The sequence below is a fragment of the Leucoraja erinacea genome, chromosome 17 (genome assembly GCF_028641065.1).
Source record: "Leucoraja erinacea ecotype New England chromosome 17, Leri_hhj_1, whole genome shotgun sequence".
Taxonomy (NCBI): Eukaryota; Metazoa; Chordata; class Chondrichthyes; order Rajiformes; family Rajidae; genus Leucoraja; species Leucoraja erinaceus.
In genome coordinates this window covers 32,030,487-32,052,095 of record NC_073393.1, presented here as the reverse complement: position 1 = coordinate 32,052,095, position 21,609 = coordinate 32,030,487, and the positions used below count along the sequence as shown (strand labels likewise).

General features: G+C 42.6%; 1 protein-coding gene and 1 long non-coding RNA gene across 3 annotated transcripts; both read left to right on the top strand.

The window, feature by feature from the left end:
* The first annotated feature begins 595 nt into the window (after positions 1-595).
* On the top strand, positions 596-12,239 carry LOC129705381 (uncharacterized). The gene is made up of 3 exons (XR_008724900.1): positions 596-1,835; positions 5,409-5,476; positions 11,871-12,239. It is a non-coding gene; the product is annotated as an uncharacterized LOC129705381 (long non-coding RNA).
* LOC129705380 (uncharacterized) lies at positions 5,973-11,201 on the top strand. Of its 2 annotated transcripts, none has more exons than XM_055648931.1 (2): positions 5,973-9,084; positions 10,227-11,201. In XM_055648931.1, the coding sequence occupies exons 1-2, from the start codon at positions 8,020-8,022 to the stop codon at positions 10,341-10,343; spliced, it is 1,182 nt and encodes a 393-aa protein (XP_055504906.1). In that variant the 5' UTR covers positions 5,973-8,019; the 3' UTR covers positions 10,344-11,201. The 2 variants fall into 2 exon arrangements, with proteins under 2 accessions (XP_055504906.1, XP_055504905.1); XM_055648930.1 differs by having other exon boundaries at positions 10,209-11,201.
* Positions 12,240-21,609: the final 9,370 nt, after the last annotated feature.

The window sequence follows — 21,609 nt, the reverse complement described above, 5'->3', positions numbered from 1 at the left end:
TCCCTCTCCCCTCTCTCCCTCATCCTCCTCCCCTCTCCTCTCTCCCCTCTCATCCCTCTCATCCCTCCTCTCTCCCCTCATCCCTCCTCCCCCTCCCCTCTCCCTCCCCCTCCTCCCCCTCCTCCTCTCCAACCCTCACTCCCCTCATCCTCTCCCCCTCCCTCCCCTCTCCCCTCATCCCCTCTCCCTCTCCCCTCATCCTCCCCCTCCCCTCGTCCCTCTCTCTCCCCTCCCCTCCTTCCTCCCCCTCCCCCCCCCCTCACTCCCCCTCCCCCCCCATCCCTCCCTCTCCCCCCTCCCAGCCCCTCCCCCCCTTTCTCACCCCCCCAGCACCTCACCCCCCAACCCCCCTCACCCATCCCCCACTCAGCCATGCCCTCTTACTCCACTCATCCCCCTCTACTCAACCTCCATTACCTCACCATCCATCTCTCACACCTCACCCCCTCGTCCCACCCCTCACCCCCCCCCCCTCATTCCCACCCTTCACATCCCCTCATTCCCACCCTTCACATCCCCTCATCCCTCCACCCCTCCCCTCACACCATCCTCCCCTCAATCCCTCCTAGCACCGCACCAACATCCCGCACCTTACTCCCTTTTATCCCTCACCACCATAGTTAAAGTAAGAAATGCTGCTTTTGGAGTAGAGTGGCACGATTGTAATGAGTGATTGCAGATCCACATCTGGGACCAGCACACAGAGAGTCGCCTGGCCTGGGCACTATCTTAAAGAATTTTAATCGCTTCTTCTATATAATTTATCTTAGTTTTATATTTTAAAAATATCCTCCATTGTCACTTCACAGCCTGACTGACCCAAAAGTTGCAGTGGTCCTTATAAAATGCATAAAATATGTCACAGTTTAGAAAAGACTTTGAAATCTTGAGATGCAATGGGCCACAAAAAGAAACAAATGAATCCCTGTGAGTTCTGCAAAAATAATTGGCAAAATAAACCAATTCTGTGTGCAATTTCTACCTGGTAGCCTGAGAGAGTACACAATTTGGCATTGAAGACAGATGGATTCATGGTTTTTATTATAAATTAATCCTTCCAACCAATGGAGGGATTTAACAGCACTCTTTCAGGATGAACTTGGATTTCAAGGTTCATCTCAAGGATTGAGGAGCATGAGCCTGGATTAGGTACCTTGGCCAATGAAAGGTTATAGCTGCGCTTAGACTGCCATTCCTAAATAGCTGTGCTGAAGAGAATAGTAGGGCAATTTGGAGACTACAACTGGAATAAGAAACTTGATACTTACAAAACAATTAGAGATTTCCTCACGGCTGAGATCCCCAATGATTCTGGCAAAAATCCAGCATTATTGGAGAGAAGAGGGTCAATCTTTTCAACTGAAACAGACCTGAAGGAATCAGACTCTTAGAAATATGCTTTTCACAGCAAATAAATAAGATACAGTGCTGTAAGATACAATGCTGGAAGACATATTGACCAAGCTGGAATAGCAATAGCATTGTAGTTCTAATTGCCAAGCTATGACACTTGTCAATCCTGTAGAATTGAAGACTTCTGTAAGTTCTCATTTTTGCACAAGGAATCCGCTTTGGAATAAGTTTGTTTGTAAGGGTGGCACACTGGCGCAACAGAGACCCAGGTTTAATCCTGACTACGGGTGCTGACTACGGAATTGTACGTTCTTCCCTGTGACTGCAGGTTTTCTCTGGGTGTTCCGGTTTCCTCCCACACTCCAAACAAACACCAGCCGACTCAGCGGGTCAGGCAGCATCACTGGAGAACATGGAGAGGTGACATTTCGGACAACCACTTGCACTACAAAGGAATCTATGTGCCTATTATGCTGCTACAAGTAAGATTTTCTTTGTGTCTGTACCGCACACTTTTGCCATACTTTTGCTTATGATAACAAACTCTATACTTTTTGTCTATACTTTTGCTTATGATAATAAACTCGACTTGATTCTCAGTAAGAAGAAAACCTTGCATAAAACCTCTGACAGAATTACTAATTCCTTTTTCTTCCTTCCAAGGGCTTTATACATAGCAAGGTTTGCAGGATAGCCATGAAGGCGATTTCTCAGCGATTTCATTCTTTTAAAAGAGTCAATATCACCGGCCTTAGAAGGTTGTAGCAGCACAATTAAGACACCAGCGGGGGCAGGATAGACAAATTTATTGAATATTTACTTGGTATTCATGTGACACGGTGAGAATGAGCAAATACCCACACCTTAGGGAATATTTAGCTAGTCACAGAATTTAAACCATGGAAGCTCTTGATGACAATATTAGTGCTGCATTAGAAACTTGGGTTTTGAAATTGTACTATAATGCTTTCCATGATAGCAAGAAAGTCTAGGGGAAAAACAGCCCAAAAGACTATAGAAACAGAATTGGAGCATTTTATTCCTTAAGCCTACTTCATTTGACGGTGAAGTTATGGTTGATCTATAACTTATCTCCACATACTTATATTTTTCCCCATGTCGCTGCACGGTTTTCACCAATTTAGTCTGCAGAAGGAGAGTGAATGGCATTGTTTTAGGGGAAGGAGAATAGGGAAAGGACAATCTAGATGGAAATCCCAAACAGGGTTATTGTTTCTGACCTGCTAATTACCTTAAACCAATACATAATTAGTTTAGTGCGTAGGAAGGAACAGCAGATGCTAGTTTACACCGAACATAGACACAAAATGCTGGAGTAACTCAGCAGGTCAGGCAGCATCTCTGGAGAAAAGGAATAAGTCTCCAGAGATGCTACCTGACCCGCTATGCTAATCAATCATTTTGTGTCTACATAGTTAGTTTAGTTTAGAGATACAGTGTGGAAACAACCCCATCAGCTCACCGAGTCTGTGCTGACTAACAATCACCACGTACACTTGTTCTATTCTACACATTCAAGATAATTTTTAGAAGCTAATTAACCCACAGGCCTGCATATCTTTGGAACGTGGGAGGAAACCGGATCACCTGGAGTTACCATTTCAGGTTTATTACTCAAAAGTGCTTCCTGAAGAATCTAGTTCTGTCAGAAGAACATCAACCTGAAATATTATGTGTAGAAAGGAACTGCAGATTCTGGTTTATACCAATGCTGGAGCGACCAATGCTATACACAAAATGCTGGAGCGACTCAGCAGCTTCGGCAACTTCTCTGGAGAAAAGATATAGGAGTGTTTTGGGTCGAGGCCCTTCTTCAGACTGAGAGTTAGGGGAGAGGGAAAGTGGAGACCAGCACCGATGACTTGGGAAAGGTAAGGGCCAGTCCCATTTGAGCGACAGCGGAGCCCGTAAAACTGTCAAGTTGCACGACATAGACGCTGACATATGCTGTCATGCGGGTGACGCCCAGTTAGGGTTGAGGCTGTAAAATATTTATTCAATGCATGGATTTTAAACATTAATATATTAAAATTAATACAATAAAATCAATTGTGCAAATGAAAAGATGTCTGAGTCGTTGTTTTAATTATAGGTATATTGGTCCGTTTCCAGATCCGATTACCTGCTCTGTAACTTTTCACACGGATAGATTCAGTGAGTGTAGACTAAACTCCCCTCTCCCCTCTTCCCCCCCTCCCGCCCCCATACCCCCTCCTTCTCCACTCCCCCATACCCTTCTCCCATCTCCCCCCCTTCTCCCCTTCCCCCCCCCCATTCTCCCCGCTCCACTCTTCTCCCATTATCAACTACCCCCACCCCTCACATCCCTTTCGCCCCCTCTCCCATTCACCACCCCCCTCACTTTCCCCGATGCCCCCCATTTGTGGACCTAGCCTGCGACCAGCAATGCCCTGCACACTATCCCATACACGCTAGGGACAATTTATAGAAACCTGTGCGCCTTTGTAGTGCGGGAGGAAACCCAAGCCCTAAACCTAACCGTAACCTTAATACTAACAAGGTTGATAGGCTTGGTATAAATATAAATTGTCCCTAGCGTGTGTGGGATAGTGTGCGGGGATCACTTGTCGGTGCTGACTCGGTGGGCCGAAGGGCACTGTATCTCTGATCTAAATGTGACAGAGGGGCCCCAGGACACTCGAACCCCCAATGTTCTGCCTGCTCCTCATGTGAACTAAACTGTTGGCCACGAGTTGTCCCAGAGGCAGATCTCTCTTCCAATGGTCTCTCCGAACCCCCAGAGGCAGCGGGCTTTTCAACTGGGTACAGGCAATGTTGTCAATGTTGTGCCAGTGCCACCCACCTGCTCCGGCCACTGAGTCGAAATACCCACCACCCATTTTGAAGCAAGGCAAGGGGGGTGGGGTGGGAGGGAAGGTGGGTGTTGTTCCCAATAGTCAATGTTACTAAAACAAATGAAGTGGCCTTTGTGCAGTGCTATTAGTGGGATCTAAGCAGTCCAAAATGTGGGGCGTCGGGGGAAGGGGGGGGGGGGGGGGGGGCGGGAGAAGGGAAGAAGGGGGGGGGGGAGAAGGGGGGGAGCAGAAGAAGGGGGGGGAGAGAGAAGGGAGCAGGGTAGGGGGAGGGGGCGATGGATGGATGGGGGCGAGGGGGGAAGAGTGAGAGGGGAGTTCAGTCTACACTCACTGAATCCATCCCTGTGAAATGTTATAGAGGCGGTGATTGGATCTGGAAGAGGACCAATACATCTATAAATAAAACTGAACGACAGACATCTTAATTTGCACAATTGATTTTAATGTCTTAATTTAAATATACTAACGTTGGGTCCCATGTTCACACGGGAGGGCTGGTCCCCCAATGCAATATTCCACCTCTCCACCAATTCCAATATTGGTGGCCAGTAGGAGGGGGGGGTCTGGAGCGCTAATGTGGGTGTTGTGGTCTGGAGGGACTGCAGGGGCTAGTATGGACATTCTGGGCCAAATGGATTCTTGGGGTGGCAGCTCAGTCACTCAAGCCTGATGTGCTGGCAGCTCACTCACGGCTGGTGAGCTGGCAGTTGACTCAGTGCTATTTCTTGAAATTCCATTTCAAGCAGGGTGCAAGGCCACCAATTTCAAATGCAGTTCCTACCATTTCAAACGGGGTACTACAAGGCCACCAAATTCAAGTGCAGTTTCTTACCACTTCAAGAAGGGTGCACGGCCACCAAATTCAAGTGCAGTTTCATACCACTTCAAGCAGGGTGCAAGGCCACCAAATTCAAGTGCAGTTTCATACCTTTTCAAGCAGGGTGAAACCACCATAAAACAACACAAAAAACACATAAACACCACACTCACAGTTCCGTAGACATTCAGTGTGTTCAGTTTATTCACAGCTCAGACAGTCATGACCTCTCCCTCCTCCATCTTGCAGAGACTGAGCCACACCCACACTTCTTGGTTTTACAATCCCTCCCACCGCAAGGGGCATTGCCTACATGGCGTGATTGACGGGAGAGAGATTCTCAACATTTTTAAAACACTAATAACACTTTTATTTTTCAGTGATGGGAAGAATTTTCTGCACCTGATAAGCGGAAGGGAACTGAGTAAGGTGGCCAAAAATCACAGCCGTAAGTGGCAGCGTTTTTTCTAAAATTAATATACTGAACAACAGGAAGTGGTCAAGATCCGAATTTTAGTAATATAGATAGATGTTTAAAATCCATGCATTGAAGGATATTTTACAGCCCATCTGTGGTCCCTAACCCCATCCCTAACCCTAAACCTAACTGGCCGTCACCCACAGGACAGCATACGTCAGCGTGTGACAGGGAGCACGACATGATGAGACACCCAAATGTCGCCCCAGGAATTTGAGCATTCCAAAATCCTGGGGCGACAGGGAAGCACTACGTGTTACCGTGCGTCAGAGCATGCGTCACCACACCTCACCACGTGTCACGCCCACGTCACAACGCGACAACCTCTTTTTAGACTGTCGCCCAAGTGGGACAGGCCCTTTAGGCTCCACCTTTCCTGGGTCATCAGTACCGGCTGTGTTTTGTTCTATACCCTTTCATACCTCTAGTTTCCCTCTGCCTTGACTCACTCTGAAGGAGGGTCTCGACCCAAAACATCATCTATTCCTTTTCTTCAGAGATGTTTCCTGACCCGTTGTGTTACTCCAGCATTTTGTGTCTATCTTCAACCTGAAATATTAGCTCTGTTTCTCTGTCCACTGTGCGCCAAGCTCTGTTAGTTATTTCAGCATTCTCTGCTATTCCAGAGGTCTGATTCTAAACAGATCTTTATTCAGGTATTTGTGCATTGGACCTATGATGCACCAATAACATTCTTTAAAATAACACACATTTTCGTCTCCACATTGCGACTCACTTCCAGCGCAGCTCTCTTGGATTTGGTGAAGGGGGAGGGAGGCGGTGATTAAAAAGATCCTCCAGAAACCTTGCCATAAATTACTTCAAAAGTTCGTGCAAATCAGTAGCATGAAGCCTGACTGACTTTTCATCGAAGGTAGACACAAAATGCAGGAGTAACTCAGCGGGACAGGCAGCATCCCTGGAGAGAAGGAATAGATGACGTTTCGGGTTGAACCTCTTTTTTAGACTTTTCATCCTTTAAATGAAAAAACCAACCCCTATGTGGAACTAAATTATTTTTATTGTTTGTATCTTTGAATAAATTAGCAGATTTAAATTGTTTTACATGCTATTCCACAGCAGGTAACCACTTGCACCACTGCAGATCTATCTGCAATTTCTTTTAAATAGATGAGAAAATACTGCTTTTAGTGCCCTTCTTATTTCTAGATAAGACATACACAAAGGTTTGGCTTTACATTCAATAACTCTTGTTTTCCAGCAGCCACAAAGGTGCCTCTGAGCAAGGTCAATATGATGGATTTCGATATTTATTGCAGGTTGCAACTACAACAAGTTTTAACATCGGATAATAGTATGGATCTCAGTGGACTTGGGAACATAAACTCAATTTCTAGTAATAACCCATCTTTAATCAGCAATGATGTTAATAGGGACAATAATATACTAAAATGTACCGTGTGAGCACATATTAACCCAACCAAACATGAGAATTGAATAGTGTTAGGTGAACCACCAGTTTTATAGACTTCTTAATGTTATTTTCATTTAGAACCTATTTAGGATAATCATTGCCTTGGCAGACAATGCACGGTTCTTCAAAATACTACCAAGGAAAATTTTACATTTGAGAGTATAGAATGCCTTGGCGTATTGTCTGGTCTAAATGGCAACTTCTCTGACAGCACAGTTAGATCATCTATAAAGTAAATACAGGTTGGATGTTGTTAATATTTGAAGAAATAAAAGTGGGCTGATGATAGAATGTTGCTGGCACCAACAGGATTAAACATCTGAGAACATAGAACTGTCTATTTTACTTCGGAGTCACGTGAGTGACTACGTGAAGAAGAAGGCCGTCCAGGCGCACGCGCGTCATCTCATCAGACGCATTGCGCTGCGTCCACCGTAAGACGGACCTCCAAGCGGTGAGTGAAAGAAAACCTGAACGTAAGTATTTTTTCTTTCACTTTCAGGCTGCTTTTCTCCGGAGAGACTGCGTGCAGAGACAGGCGGCATGTCTTAGTTTATGGAGAAAGGTGGGAGGAATAAGGGAAAGCGCACCGCAGTAAGCACTCAAGACGACAAAATGTCTGAGAATACGGGCGCCCGACTAAAAAGTCGGTAGATAAACCGAGTACTTCTAAACCGGGAGAAAAAAGTCCCGTTGAAACTCCCGCAGGGATCAAAGCTAAAAAGAAAACTAATAGGCCGGTAGACTCGGACAAATCTGAACCAGAGATTGTATCAGACAGACTTTCTCAGCTGGAATTCCTCATGGGTAAAATGATTTATAAAGGCAAACTCCAGAAGGAGTATAAAAAACGCGGGCTTAAAGAGCAAACGCATGGAACACCCAGAAGAGCTTCTGGAAAACGTTGGCCCAGATTTGAGCCAGTGACCGAAATGCCTGATGATGAAGATGAGTATGTGGACTGGCCTGACACGGAGGCAGCACCAGAAATGTCTGAAAGACAATACAGGCGTTGGTCTACAGGAGACCCAGAATATCGAGCAGCACCCAAAAGTGGGCTGCCAATATATACAGCTCAATGGAAGAGCTTGATGTACCCCAAAGAGGGACAAAAAAGCGTAGGCCTATAAGAGAGCCATCGCATGAAATGCCTGATGATGAAAATCCAGGTGAAACCCATTATGAGGAGGAATATCCGGAATACTCTGATAACGAATCATTTGAGGGCCAGAGCCCAATGCAAAAAAGAAAAGTGCCAGGGCTGGCCCAAAAGGTCTCTAGTCCCAGACACAAGGGACAACCTCTCCCAGAGGAGATAGCAAAGAGTATAAATTACCTGCTTTCCTATCATTTGGAAGAACCAACGATGGATGCAATTGTGAACAAATATGAAATCCCGCAGAATTGTGCTCTGTTTGGAGTTCCATCTGTTAACAGTGAAGTGTGGAATTCAGGGCTGGCCCAAACGTTCTCTAGTCCCAGACACAAGGGACAACCTCTACCAGAGGAGATAGCAGAGAGTATAAATTACCTGCATGCCCATCATTTGGAAGAACCAACGATGGATGAAATTGTGAACAAATATGAAATCCCGCAGAACTGTGCTCTGTTAGGAGTTCCATCTGTTAACAATGAAGTGTGGAATTATATGGGCACTGCAGTAAGAGCTCAAGAAATGAGATTACAGCGGGTATTAAGATTAATGGGGTCAAGCATTATGGCATTTGCCAGAGATCTGGAAGAAGGAAATGTGACAACGTCACAACAGGATGTGATGGGAATGATGTGTAATGCACATTTTGAAATAAACTGTATTCGTAAATCTGCGATAAGACCTAACATACATCCTAAGTTTGCAGGGCTCTGTAAACCATCTAATATACAATTGCCATACTTACTCTTTGGAGAAGAGCTTGTCAAAAAACTGAAGGTTCTCAATGAAGAATCAAAAACCATCGAGATGATGAAGCCACCGATGTTTGGAAGCACAGCTAGAAGGCAATATCCATACCGAAGGGGAACTGGTGAAGGAACAAGTCGCTCGTACCCACATACAAGATATTGGCGTACAACCTCAGGACGTGGAGGACATGGTATTCCCACAAGGGGCAAGGTACAAAAAGTGACACCAGTAAACCCTGAGGTAGGTGGTTCTGGTTCTGAAAGAAACATATCAGATGTGTCCTACTTACAAATTGGGGGTAGGTTACAATTATTTTTAAAAGAATGGAAGCTAATAACATCTGATGCATATATACTGTGCAGTATAATGGGGTTTAGAATTGAATTTTACCAGAATGAAAATCCCCCTACTCAACATATTCCAAAACGAATACATTCTTTCTCTAAAGAAGAGATTAGAATCATTCAAATAGAAATTGATATTTTGAGTAAAAAAGGGGTAATAGAGAAAACAACTTATCAAAACCATCAGTTTATATCTAGTATTTTCTCTAGACTAAAAAAGGATGGGGGTTGTAGGATCATTTTGGACCTCACAAGTCTCAACCCTTTTGTACAGTATAAACATTTCAAAATGGAGACTTTTACTAATGCTTTGCAATTAATTTCAACAGAATGCTATATGGCAAGCATAGATCTCCAAGATGCATATTACTCTGTGGCCGTGCATGTTAAAGATCGTAGATATGTGAAATTTGTCTGGATGAGTCAATTGTGGCAATTCAAAGCATTGCCTAATGAGTTAACTTCAGCCCCTAGATTGTTTACAAAACTGCTGAAACCAATCTTAGCATTGTTAAGAGATCAAGGCCATTTGATAATGGCTTATTTGGATGACATTTTAATTGTGGGAGACTGAAGCCATGGCAACAGCCTCAGTTTTAAAAGTAAAACTTTCATTTCAAAAATTGGGCTTTGTGATTCACCCAGAGAAATCTAGACTGACACCCACCAAAATTATTGATTACTTGGGGTTCACTATTAATTCAGAGCACATGACAGCGAGCTTATCCAAGAACAAAAAGCTGCAATTGATTGAGGGTTGTAAGGAGCTAATTGCAGGCAAACAACCATCAATCAGTCAAGTGGCAAGTCTACTTGGCAAATTAATTGCTTCTTTTCCAGCTGTTCAGCTTGGACCGCTGCATTATCAGCAGCTGCAGCGAGCAAATATATCAGTGTTGAAAAGACATGCTGGGCATTTCGATAGACCAATGCAACTACCAAACACAGCAATTGAGGATATAAAATGGTGGATTAAAAATGTGGATTGCTCTTACAGGAAAATTCTGATTGAATCACCAGCTACCATTTTACAAACAGATGCAAGTGCACTGGGATGGGGAGCTGCTGATGCCATCTCAAGCTGTGGAGGTAGATGGAATGCAGAGGAAGAACCTTTGCTCGAGACACATGGCATTAATTATCTTGAATTACTAAGTGTATTGCATGGGTTGAAAGCCCTCTGCCGAAAGGTACAACATTTGCATGTACAGGTTCAGATTGACAACACTACAGCAGTGGCATATGTCAATCACATGGGTGGAATCAAGTCAGAAGCATGTGACAGATTGGCAAACATGATTTGGCACTGGTGCCTTGAGAAAGGCATTTGGCTTTCTGCAATTTACCTACCAGGTAAATTCAACATAATTGCAGACACTAGGTCAGCAAATTTTAATGACAATACAGAATGGATGTTAAATCGTGACACTTTCCACAAAATTGTGAAAAAATTTGGGAAACCAGAAATTGACTTGTTTGCATCCATATTGAACCACCAGTTACCTCAATATATTTAGTGGGAACCAGATCCAGGTGCAACAGGGGTAGACGCGTTTACGTTAAATTGGGGTGGAATGTTTTGTATGCATTTCCTCCTTTTTGTCTGATCAGTAGGTGTCTACAGAAGATCAAACAAGATTATGCTTCAGGATTGTTGGTGGTTCCAGATTGGCCCACACAAACATGGTATCCATTAGTGTTAAGAAATGGTGACAGAACCCATAATGCATGTCTCAAGACAAGAAAACCTACTTGTGCACCCTGTAACTGGTGAATTTCATCCTTTACATGATCGTATTGATTTGCAGATTCTAAAAAGACCATATGTTGGAAGAAGACTATCAGATCGCTCTATGGATGTAATTACAGGATCATGGAGGGATGGTATCCAGAAGCAGTACATTTCTTACATTAAGAAATGGGAGCAGTTTTGTTCAACACAAAATATTTCTTACCACACTGCAGACAGTTCAGATGTTGTAGAATTCTTGTCAAAATTACATTAAAATAAAAAAATAAATAAAAATAAATAAAAATAAAAATTTAAAAAAATTACATTTTGATGATAATTTAAGTTATAGTGCAATCAACACCGCAAGGAGTGCTTTGTCGGCATACTTATCGAGACCATCGGAACATGAAGTTCTAGGATCACACCCTTTGATTTGTAGATACATGAAGGGCATCTTTAATGCTAAATCTCCCAGATCGAGATATACAAAAATCTGGAATGTGAGGGATGTACTATCACTACTTAGGGATTGGGATCTCATCTCAAATTTGTCGTTAGACAAAATCATGATGAAAGACGTCATGTTAATGGCTTTAGTCTCAGCCCAAAGAGTACAAACATTACACAGGTTACGGGTAGACAGAATGGGAATGACAACAGAGGAAATTACATTCTATGTCTATGACCTGCTAAAACAGAGCAGACCAGGAGTCTCGGGGTGTAAATTGGTTTTTTTCAGCATACCCTTCAGATCAAAGACTTTGTGTAGTTACATATTTGAAACACTACATTGAGACCACCAAGCATCTTAGAGGTGTAGAATCTGCATTATTCATCAGCCATAAAAAGCCACACAAAAAAGTGACAACACAAACAATTTCAAGATGACTGAAGAAGGTGCAATTTGATGCAGGAATTGATACTGACAAATTTAAATCTCATTCCACCAGGGCGGCGGCAACATCGGCAGCCAAGGATTTGGACGTTCCAATAGACCATATCCTCGCGGCCGCAGGATGGGCAAATGAAAGGATGTTTCACAAGTATCGCAAAGAAATTGCAGACCCTGGTGTATTTGGTGGTACTGTTTTGGATTCAGTATTAAATGTCCCTAGTGATTAAAATGGGACACATAATGTTTATCATAAAATAAACCATTAATTGATTAAACAAGTATGATGGTTGCATGTTATTGACTGTTTTCACTCATAGAGTCAAGCAAAATGCAGTGATACGCCGGAACCCAATCTATGGCCTGAAATCACAGAAGCTTTAAAATCTTCACGTAGTAACTCACGTGACTCCGAAGTAAAATAGTAAGATTAAACGAGAACTTACCAGTTTGAAGTTTGATCTTTATTTTATGAAGAGTTACGTCGAGGGACTACGTGTCCTCCGCTCCCACCCTATTAAATATCAAAGGTAAGTTAAGTTTGTATCACGTAGCTTACTATTATGCTTCAGAATATATCATCTGTGATTTCACACCGCTGCTTTGAAGTTTGACGCGCGTGCGCCCGGACGGCCTTCTTCTTCACGCAGTCCCTCGACGTAACTCCTCATAAAATAAAGATCAAACTTCAAACTGATAAGTTCTCGTTTAATCTTACTATTATGGTATGAGAAGTGTAAGTGGAGCAAAAATTGCAGTTTATTTGATATTAAGCCTTAATTCAAAAACATTTAGATCCCGGTAACACATGAAATATTAAATATAATTGATTCCACAATCTAAAATACTTACTAAGTGTCCCCAGAATGTCTAACATTGCTGATTATTATTAAAATGGCAGCATTATCTGGCATTTACCTGACATTTTGGTTATAATTTGGCTGGCTTCATACATTTTAGGAACCCATATATAGCAGCATTACTTACCAAATATGCTGGAATTCATCATCTTTCTGCTGGTGCTTATATAGTATTTGGCATATGTTTCTGCTTCAGTACATAATGCATTTCATTGTAATGTATTTGTGCCCTGGATTGCCACAGTAAAAGAGCAGCAGCCATGAACATTATATTATATTGTTTACTGTAGTCACTTGGAGAGTCTTAACATTTTACATAAATTATTGTTCATGTGCTAAATTAAAAAATCCTTGTAATGTAATTGTATTAAATAATTCTATTACCTGGCATACTGGAAACAACAAAGAATGTATCAGGAATAATATGCTTCCTTTGAGAAAAGTCTGATCGGTTCAATAGACCGAGACGCTAATTCTCAGCAGGTTTTGTGCAAGGTCCTTAACATTGATGGCCTGTGCCAATGCAGAAAACAAAATAAGAAGTGTTTCTACCTAAAAGTAGTTGTTGTACACTAATAGTTAAAACTGCTCAAAAAGATAGTTAGAATCACTCCATCAGTATAATCGGTATTCAATAGACAATAGGTGCAGGAGTAGGCCATTTGGCCCTTTGAGCCAGCACCACCATTCAATGTGATCATGGCTGATTATCCACAATTAGTACTCCGTCCCTGCCTTATCCGCATATCCCTTGACTCCACTATTTTTTAAGAGCTCTATCTAACTTTCTCTAGAAAGCATGCTCTTCATGCTCTTCAGTTTATTCCCGTTGTTATTCTTTATTTGCGTCAAGGCCGTGAAATAGTATGTTGCACTGAAAACCAACACGACATGATTATTATGACAGGAGAAGCAAAAATAAAACGTCTTCGAGAGGAGAAGTAAGAGTAAGATATCCTCCAGCCACAAAGCCTGGAAGAATCATTTTACAGCAGTGTACTTCTTCTGTGGACCAAAAACAAACTCCTTCTCCCTCATGGACACACATTTTCCAATACAACTCCAAGTGAATCCCATAATCCTTTCTTCACATCTTGAAAGTAATCGCAGAATCTTGTGTCTATTTTGTAATTTACCGATTATGTTCTGCAGTGCTTTTTAGCAGGCACTGCCCATTGTGAAACATGACCATTTGAAACATGTTTGATCCTCAGGGAAAATTGTTTATTTTCCTGCAGCAATTTTTACCGTTGTTCAAAGCATTTATGCCCTGTGCACTGTAAAAGCAGATTCAACTGTAATCAAATATATCTGCTAGATATGCAATATGAGCAAGCCTCGAGTCATTATTTCGTGAACGCGCGTATTTTCCACGGGTGCTCTGGTTTCCTCCCACACTCCGAAAACTTACAGGTTTATAGGTTAATTGGCTTTGTTAAATAAAGATTGTAAATTGTCCTTAGCGTGTAAGGGATCGTTGATTGGCGTGGACTTGGTTGGTCCCACTGCCTGTTTCTGCGCTGTATCTCTAAACTGAACTAAACTAAATAAACAAACACACACTCACAAGCAAATTCTGCCTCTCACCCTCATTCCATTTAACACAACATCACGCATCAGATTCAGGGGTCTTACCATGTAGTTATATTGTAGCTAATGTAAGATTTCCAAGATCATAGAAGCTATACGTCATCTTAATCCCGCAAGGTAAATCACAAGCATCCTTAATATCGCCTACAGTATAATGATTTTATGGGCATACTTATGATCTGGAAATTCTTACAGTGGCTACCATATAACAACCTGGTGAATCAGATACATACCCTTTACCTTTGACTGCAATTTACATTGAAAATTCTTGTTTCCTGTAAATATGTTTAATATTGACAGACAATCCTGTGTCATTGCCTTCAGCATATGCTCATTGCTTTCACATGTATAATAAATAGTCTCTTCAAAGATATCCACACATCTATATTTGCAAAAAGCTGCAGGCTGCAGTACACTGCATGCATATCTCCCTGCAGTTAAGAAGACATGCTTAAGGCTGAGATTTAATAGTTGCAGCTGAGTTTTGGTGAAGAACCACTGAACATATTTCACTTTGCTTTACTGAGTTTCCAGAGTCAATATGGATTTCTGAAAAGAAAATTATGTTTAACAAACTTATTGGAAATAACTGGTAGAATAAATAAAGGGAAATCAGCAGATGTGATGTAATGTATTTTCAGAAAAATGTCAATAAAGATCCACATCAAAGATAGAATCCCTCAGGAATCAAAGCATTTGGAGCTGCAGGAGATGGGTAAGATCCTCAATTGGTATTTCTCCTCTGTTTTTACAGTGGAGAAAGACATGAGGACTGAGGAACTTGGGCCAGTCAATAGAAGTGTCTTGAGAGCAGTCAAGATTATGGTCGAAGAGCTTCTGAAGGTCCTGGCATGTATGAAGGTAGAAAAATCTCCCAGGTCAGATCAAATATATCTGAGGACACTGTGGGAAGCTAGAGTGGAAATTGAATGCACCCTGTCTGAGATTTACGAGTTGTCATTAAATACGGGTGAGGTGCCGGAAGAATGGAGGGTGAAAAAATGCGCCTCTAATCAAGAAAGGCTACAGGGAAAAGCCTGGAAACTGCAGATCAGTGAATCTAACGTCTGTGGTTGGAAAGTAACTGGAGAGTATTCTGAGGGATAAGATATACATGCATTTTGATGGACAAGGGCTGATGTGGGATAGTTAGAATGGTTTTGTATGTAGGAGGTTATGTCTCATGAATCTGTGAGTTTTTGAGGCTTTGACAAAAAAGGGTGTTGAGGGCAGAGTGTAGATGCTGTATAAATAGATTTCAACAAAGCATTCAACAAGGTTCCACATAGTATGCTGCACTGGGAGGTTAGATCACATGGAATTCATGGGGAGATAGCTGAATGATTAGAAAATTGGCTTAATGGAAGCAAGCAGAGGGTGAAGGTGGAAGATTGTTTTGCGGACTGAAGGCCTATGATTAGTGGTGCACCTCAGGGATTATTGCTGGGCCCATTACTGTTTGTCATCTATATCCATGATTGTACAAGGCATGATTAGTTAGTTTGCAGATGTCACTAAAGTGGGTGCTATTGTAGATAGTGAAGATGATTGTCAAAAATTACAGCAGGATCTTGATCAGGTGGGCTGAGGAATGGTTGATAGAATTTAATGCAGAGAAATGTGAGGTGTTGCATTTAGCAAAGTCTAACAAGGGCAGGACCTACACAGTGAATGGTAGGGCTTTGGAGAGTTGTAGATCAGAGAGATCTAGGAGTGCAGGTACCTAGTTCCTTGAAAGTGTCATCACAGATAGATAAGGTGGTCAAGAAGGCTTTTGGCACATTGGACTTCATCAGACAGAGTATTGAGTGTAAATCACTCCTGAAGACATATCTATTCTCCATGGCCTTTGTAGACCAGTGAGGTGTTGAATTGTTTATTAACTTTATTTGCTTGGTTTTGCTGCGTTGTTCGTACTTGTGTTTTATGTTTTTTAATTTATTGTTTGGATTTTTGTATGTAATTTATGCGCCTCGTGTTAGTTGTATGTTCTGTTGTTCTGCCTGTTTTATGATGTCTTGCTTGTTTTCTTTTTTCTGTACAGCACTTTGATCAGCTTTGGTTGTTTTTAAGGTGCTTAACAAATAAAGTTATTATTATTATTATTAGAAGTTGGGAGGTCATGTTGCAGTTATATAAGTCGTTGGTGAGGTCACATTTGGAGTATTGTGTTCAGTTTTGGTCACCGTGTTATTGGAAAGATGTTGGCAAATTGGACAGAGTGCAGAGAAGATTTATGAGGATGTTGCCAGGACTCGAGGGCTGAGCTATAGCGAGAGTTTGAGCAGGCTAGGACTTTGTTCCTAGGAACGCAGGAGAATGAGGGGTATACAAAATCATGAGAGGAATAGAGCAGGTAAATGCACAATCTTTTGCCCAGAGTATGAGAATCGAGAACCATAGAACATAGGTTTAAGGTGAGTTGGTAGATTTAATAGGAACCTGAGGGGTAACCTTTTTACACAAAGTGTGGTGGGTGTATGGAATGAGCTGCCGGAGGAGGTAGTTGAGGCGGGTACTATCGCAATGTTTAAAAAAAAAATTGGACAGGTACATGGATAGAATAGGTTTAGAGAGATATGGGCCAAATACAGGTAGATGGGACATGTTGGTTGGTGTGGGCAATTTGGGCTGAGGGCCTGATTCCTCGCTGTATGACTATGACTCTGATTGAGTGCAAATTTAAAGTGCATTGTGTTGTATGTAATGCATTGGCATAGCTTGAAATTTGATAGACAGACAGGAAACAAAAAGTAAGAATAAATGGGCTTTTTTCAAAATGATAGACGGTGACTAATGGTGTTTCATCGAGATCAGTGTTTGACCTTAACCTATTCATAATATATATCAATCATTTGGAGAAGAGAGCAGAAAGTCTTGATGACACTAAACAGAGTGGGATTATGAACATGAGGAGGATGCAACAAGATATAGACTGATTGATTGAGTGGGCTAAATCTTGACAGATGTCATATAACATGGATCAATGTGAAGTTATCCTCTTTGGTAGGAAATATTGTAAATAGTTCAATTATTTAAATTTTGTTAGATTAGGAAATGTTGATGTGCAAAGCGATCTTGTTGCCCTTGTACACCACTTGCTGAAAGCTAGCAAGTTTTGCTTAAGAGAGCAAAGCCTTCACAGCAGGCAGTTTTGAATAAGGGAACAAGAATGATACAAAGTGCTTGAGTAAATCAGCAGATCAGGCAACAACAGGTGAATGTATAAGAAAGAACTGCACATGCTGGTATAAATACTTTCCTCTGCCTAGCAGAGCTGGTCCTTATCCTCAATAACTTCTCCTTTGATTCCTCCCACTTCCTCCAAATCCAAGGCGTAGGCTATGGGCAACAGCATGGGCCCCAGTTTTGCCTGCCTCTTTGTAGGGTACATTGAACAATCCCTGTTCCAGGCGTATACTGGCCCTATCCCCGAACTCTACCAACACTACATTGACGACTGCATTGGTGCTACCTCCTGCACCCATGCAGAACTCACTGACCATCAACTTCACCACTAATTTCCATCCTACACTCAAATTCACTTGGACCATCTCTGACATATCCCTACCGTTTCTAGATCTCGCCGTCTCCATCGCAGGAAACGGACTATTGACCGACATCTACTACAAACCTACTGACTCCCATAGCTATCTTGACTACACTTTTTCCCACCCTGCCTCCTGTAAAGACTCTATTCCCTACTCCCAATTCCTCTGTCTACATCGCATCTGCGCCCAGGATGAGGTGTTCCATACTAGGGCATCGGAGATGTTCTAATTCTTTTTGGAACCAGGGGTTCTCCTCTTCCATTATAAATGTGACTCTCATTAGGGACTCCTCGACATCCCGCAGCTCCGCTCTTATCCCCCTCCCCCCATTCGCAACAAGGACAGAGTCCCCCTTGTCCTCAACCTTCCACCCCATCAGTCGCCGCATACATTTTCGCCACCTCCAACGGATCCCACTACTGGCCACATCGTTCCATCTCCACCCCTTTCTGCTTTCCGCAGAGACCGTTCCCTCCGAAACTCCCTGGTCACTATTGTAAGTTATCCTTTTGTGTAGATAAAATGGGAATATGGTACTCGGATAGATGCCCAGCCTTAATCATAAGGGATGGCAGAGAGCCTCAAATGACCTAAACATTGTTTGTTTCTAAGAGCTGCCATCCCAGGAACCAGCCCAATGAATCATCTTGCAAGCACATGCATTTATGTAAGGCAACCAAAGTAGTGCTGCACCACCATGGCCTGAAATAATTGGAGCAAGCCATAGATATTATTGATATTAGGTATTGGTTTATTATTGTCAAATGCTCCAAGAGAGTACAGAATGCATTGAGGTTATCGGAAAAGGGGGATACATTGTTGGCAGCGATACTGCTTGACTATCTAAAGTCGTACTTAGATTTTTTGCCCTTCACTCTTGTACTCAAATCCTCTTGAAATAAAGACCATTATAACCATTTCCCTTTCTAATTGCAGGCTGCTCCTGCATGTTTACTTTCAGTGAACTGTACACAGGAATTCTTCAGTCTTTTTAATGTTCACATTTCTCAGCCTTTCACTAAATGTGAAAGTATATGTTGAGTATTGAGTATATGCCGTTCAACAGTATATGTTGAACAATACTCAACATTTCTGAGTTGAAATGGATAAACTCAAGTTGCTTTTAACATTGTTCGCTATCTGCCATGCAGCCCCCACTCATTTACATTGTCTATGTCCCGTTGAAGCCTCTTTGCCATCCTCATCGCTGCTCACAGTCTAGCCTCATTCCGTCATCAGCAAACCTGGAATGTTCAAGCATTTCTCATGCATTATTGTCCAAATCTCAGATAACCTTCAATCTGTAATTCAAAGAGGATATTGAACTTAGCAGCATTTGGGCAATCAAACTTTGTGGAGTGGCACCACAGATCAATAAATGCTGCTATTGTCATGCTCCCTTACAGTATGACAATTTAATAATAATAATGGACTCAAAGGCTTATAAGGGTGACTTACAATCAAAGCCCTTTTGAAATTCTACATTCAAGCAGAGTAATGTCATAATTCTGATCCCATAGCCAAGTCAATAGTCAGAGATTTACTGCACTGTGATGACACTGCAAGATGCCAAGTATCAGAAGGGCAGTTCATGCTTCACTCCTTGCTGTTCAGAAATGTTATATGTGCTCATTGTTGTTTGAAGTATTGCAGAAACGTAGAGGTAGAAGCTGACCTTTTTGCACAGCACCTCTGCAGCGGTCCTATCGCAGAGACTTTGCAGGGTGTAATAAGACCCGAATGTGGTTGTAAAATTAATATATTATGTCTGTAATTGTACAGACTTAAATGCCAACAGGCTACAGAGTTTGATAGAGAGGTTACATTGCAGCTCCTTCAGCTTTACATTTCACTCCTCCTCTCCTCTCCTTATCTGAAAATCTTTTGTCTCATTTTCACCTAATTTCTAACTTTTGTCAGTTACCCTACCTTTTTGCCAATAAACCCCCCTCACTTGTATCCGTCTATAACTTGCCATGCATTGTCCTGCCCCCACCTCTCGTTTCCAACTTTCTCTTCCATCTACTCCACTCAGTCTTAAAGAGGTTCTTAACCCAAAACCTCGCCTGTCCATTCACTCTCCAGATGCTGCCTGACCCACTGAGTTCCTCCAGCTCTTTGTGTTTTTCCCAAGATCTCTGCATCTGCAGTCTCCTACATCACAAAGTCACCGATCAACTGAAACAATAACCAATTGCACCTGTTGGATGAATATTCCATTGGATTAAGAGATGACTAAATAAAAAGATACTAGAGTCAGGTCGGGGGGAGTTCCCCCCGCCACGGATACCATGTAATCCCGTGCTACCTGCTCCATGGTCGGATAGTCAGTGACTAAACTGTCTCCCCCACCTGGTTTGCCAGGTGAGGAGAGGGCTGTGGACCCCCAACAGGACCAAAAACAAGACCTGTCAAAGGGCGGATGAACTCCTATCGAGCCAACAGCCATCCACATTTCAGTAGAAGTTGTGATCACTGTTGTACGTAACATTGTAAGGCACCGTCGATGTTTTCAACAATAATGATGATGATGATGATAAATAAAAATGGAAAATGCTGTAAATGCTCAGCATGTCAGATGGCGAATGTGGAGAGAAAAACCGTTAATGTTACAAGTTAATGACCTTTGATAGTTCTAATGTTGGGTGACTTTGAAACATTATTCCTGTTTCTTGCTCCACAGATGTTGCCTGACTTGTAAGTATTTCCAGAACTCTTTTGATTTATGATTTCCAGTATTTACAAGACAAGACAAGAGACAAAAGACATTTATTGTCACATGCACCAATTGGTACAGTGAAATTTGTGGTCACCATACAGCCATACGAATAAAGTAAAGAACACAGAACACGATAGTCTTTAACATAAACATCCCCACACAGCGGTATCAAAGTTTCCCATTGTGAGGGAAGGCACCAAAGTTCAGACCTCCTCCTCTGTTGTCTTCTGTTTTTCACCCATGGTCGGGGCCTCCCAAGCCCTCCGTAGTCACCGCTACGGGCGATCTGATGTTCAGGGAACTCCGACGTCGGAACGGGAGAATATCCTCAGCAGCTTGGACCTCTGAATCGGCCACTTCTTACCGGAGTCCGCAGCGCCTGAAGTCCACAGGCCGAGCTGAGCAGAGATTCAACGCTGGCGACCCCGGACAAAGGATACTAGGACTGCGCGATGTTGGTCAGCGCTGCCCGCGCTGGAAGTTCTGCAAACCACAGCTCCATGATATTGAAGCTGCAGGCCCAACACTCCGGAGCTTCAAACGGCAATCCAGGGAAGGCATCGGCCGCTCTGCGATGAGTCCAGCGCTGCACCGCTGCTGAAGCTCTGGTCCGGTCTCCGGTCTCCAGCAGGAAAGGCCGCGATAATCCAGTTGGTTAGGCCGTGAGAGAGGGGGCGAGGACGCGACTCAGAGAATAGTCATGTCCTCGCCAGGAAGTGACTGGGAAACGGTTTCCCCCTTACGCTACCCCGCCTCCCCCACATAGAAATACGAAAAAAATCCTCCAGACCATACTTTTAACGAACTAAAAATTAAAAAAAGATATAAAAACAAACAGACTGTAGGCAGAGGCTGCCATCATGCGGCGCCCCTAATGGCCTATTTATAGAAATTTACCAAATTTAATTGGCATCCTAACCACGCTGAGTACTCTGCTATTTTACATTTTCTGAACCGATATATCCTATTTGATATATCCTATTTTGTCGATTTGATGAGGACCCGTAGGGATTGCAACTTGCTGCCTGATCTCAAAGGTCTTCAACAATTGAGATAAATTGAGAATGCAGCAATTGA

Excerpts from the sequence above, each read along its gene's own strand:
- LOC129705380 (XM_055648930.1), top strand. The coding sequence starts at position 8,020 with ATGGAAGAGCTTGATGTACCCCAAAGAGGGACAAAAAAGCGTAGGCCT. Across the intron at positions 9,085-10,208 it reads TGACACCAGTAAACCCTGAG|CTACCATTTTACAAACAGAT; the intron begins GTAGGTGGTTCT and ends TTGAATCACCAG.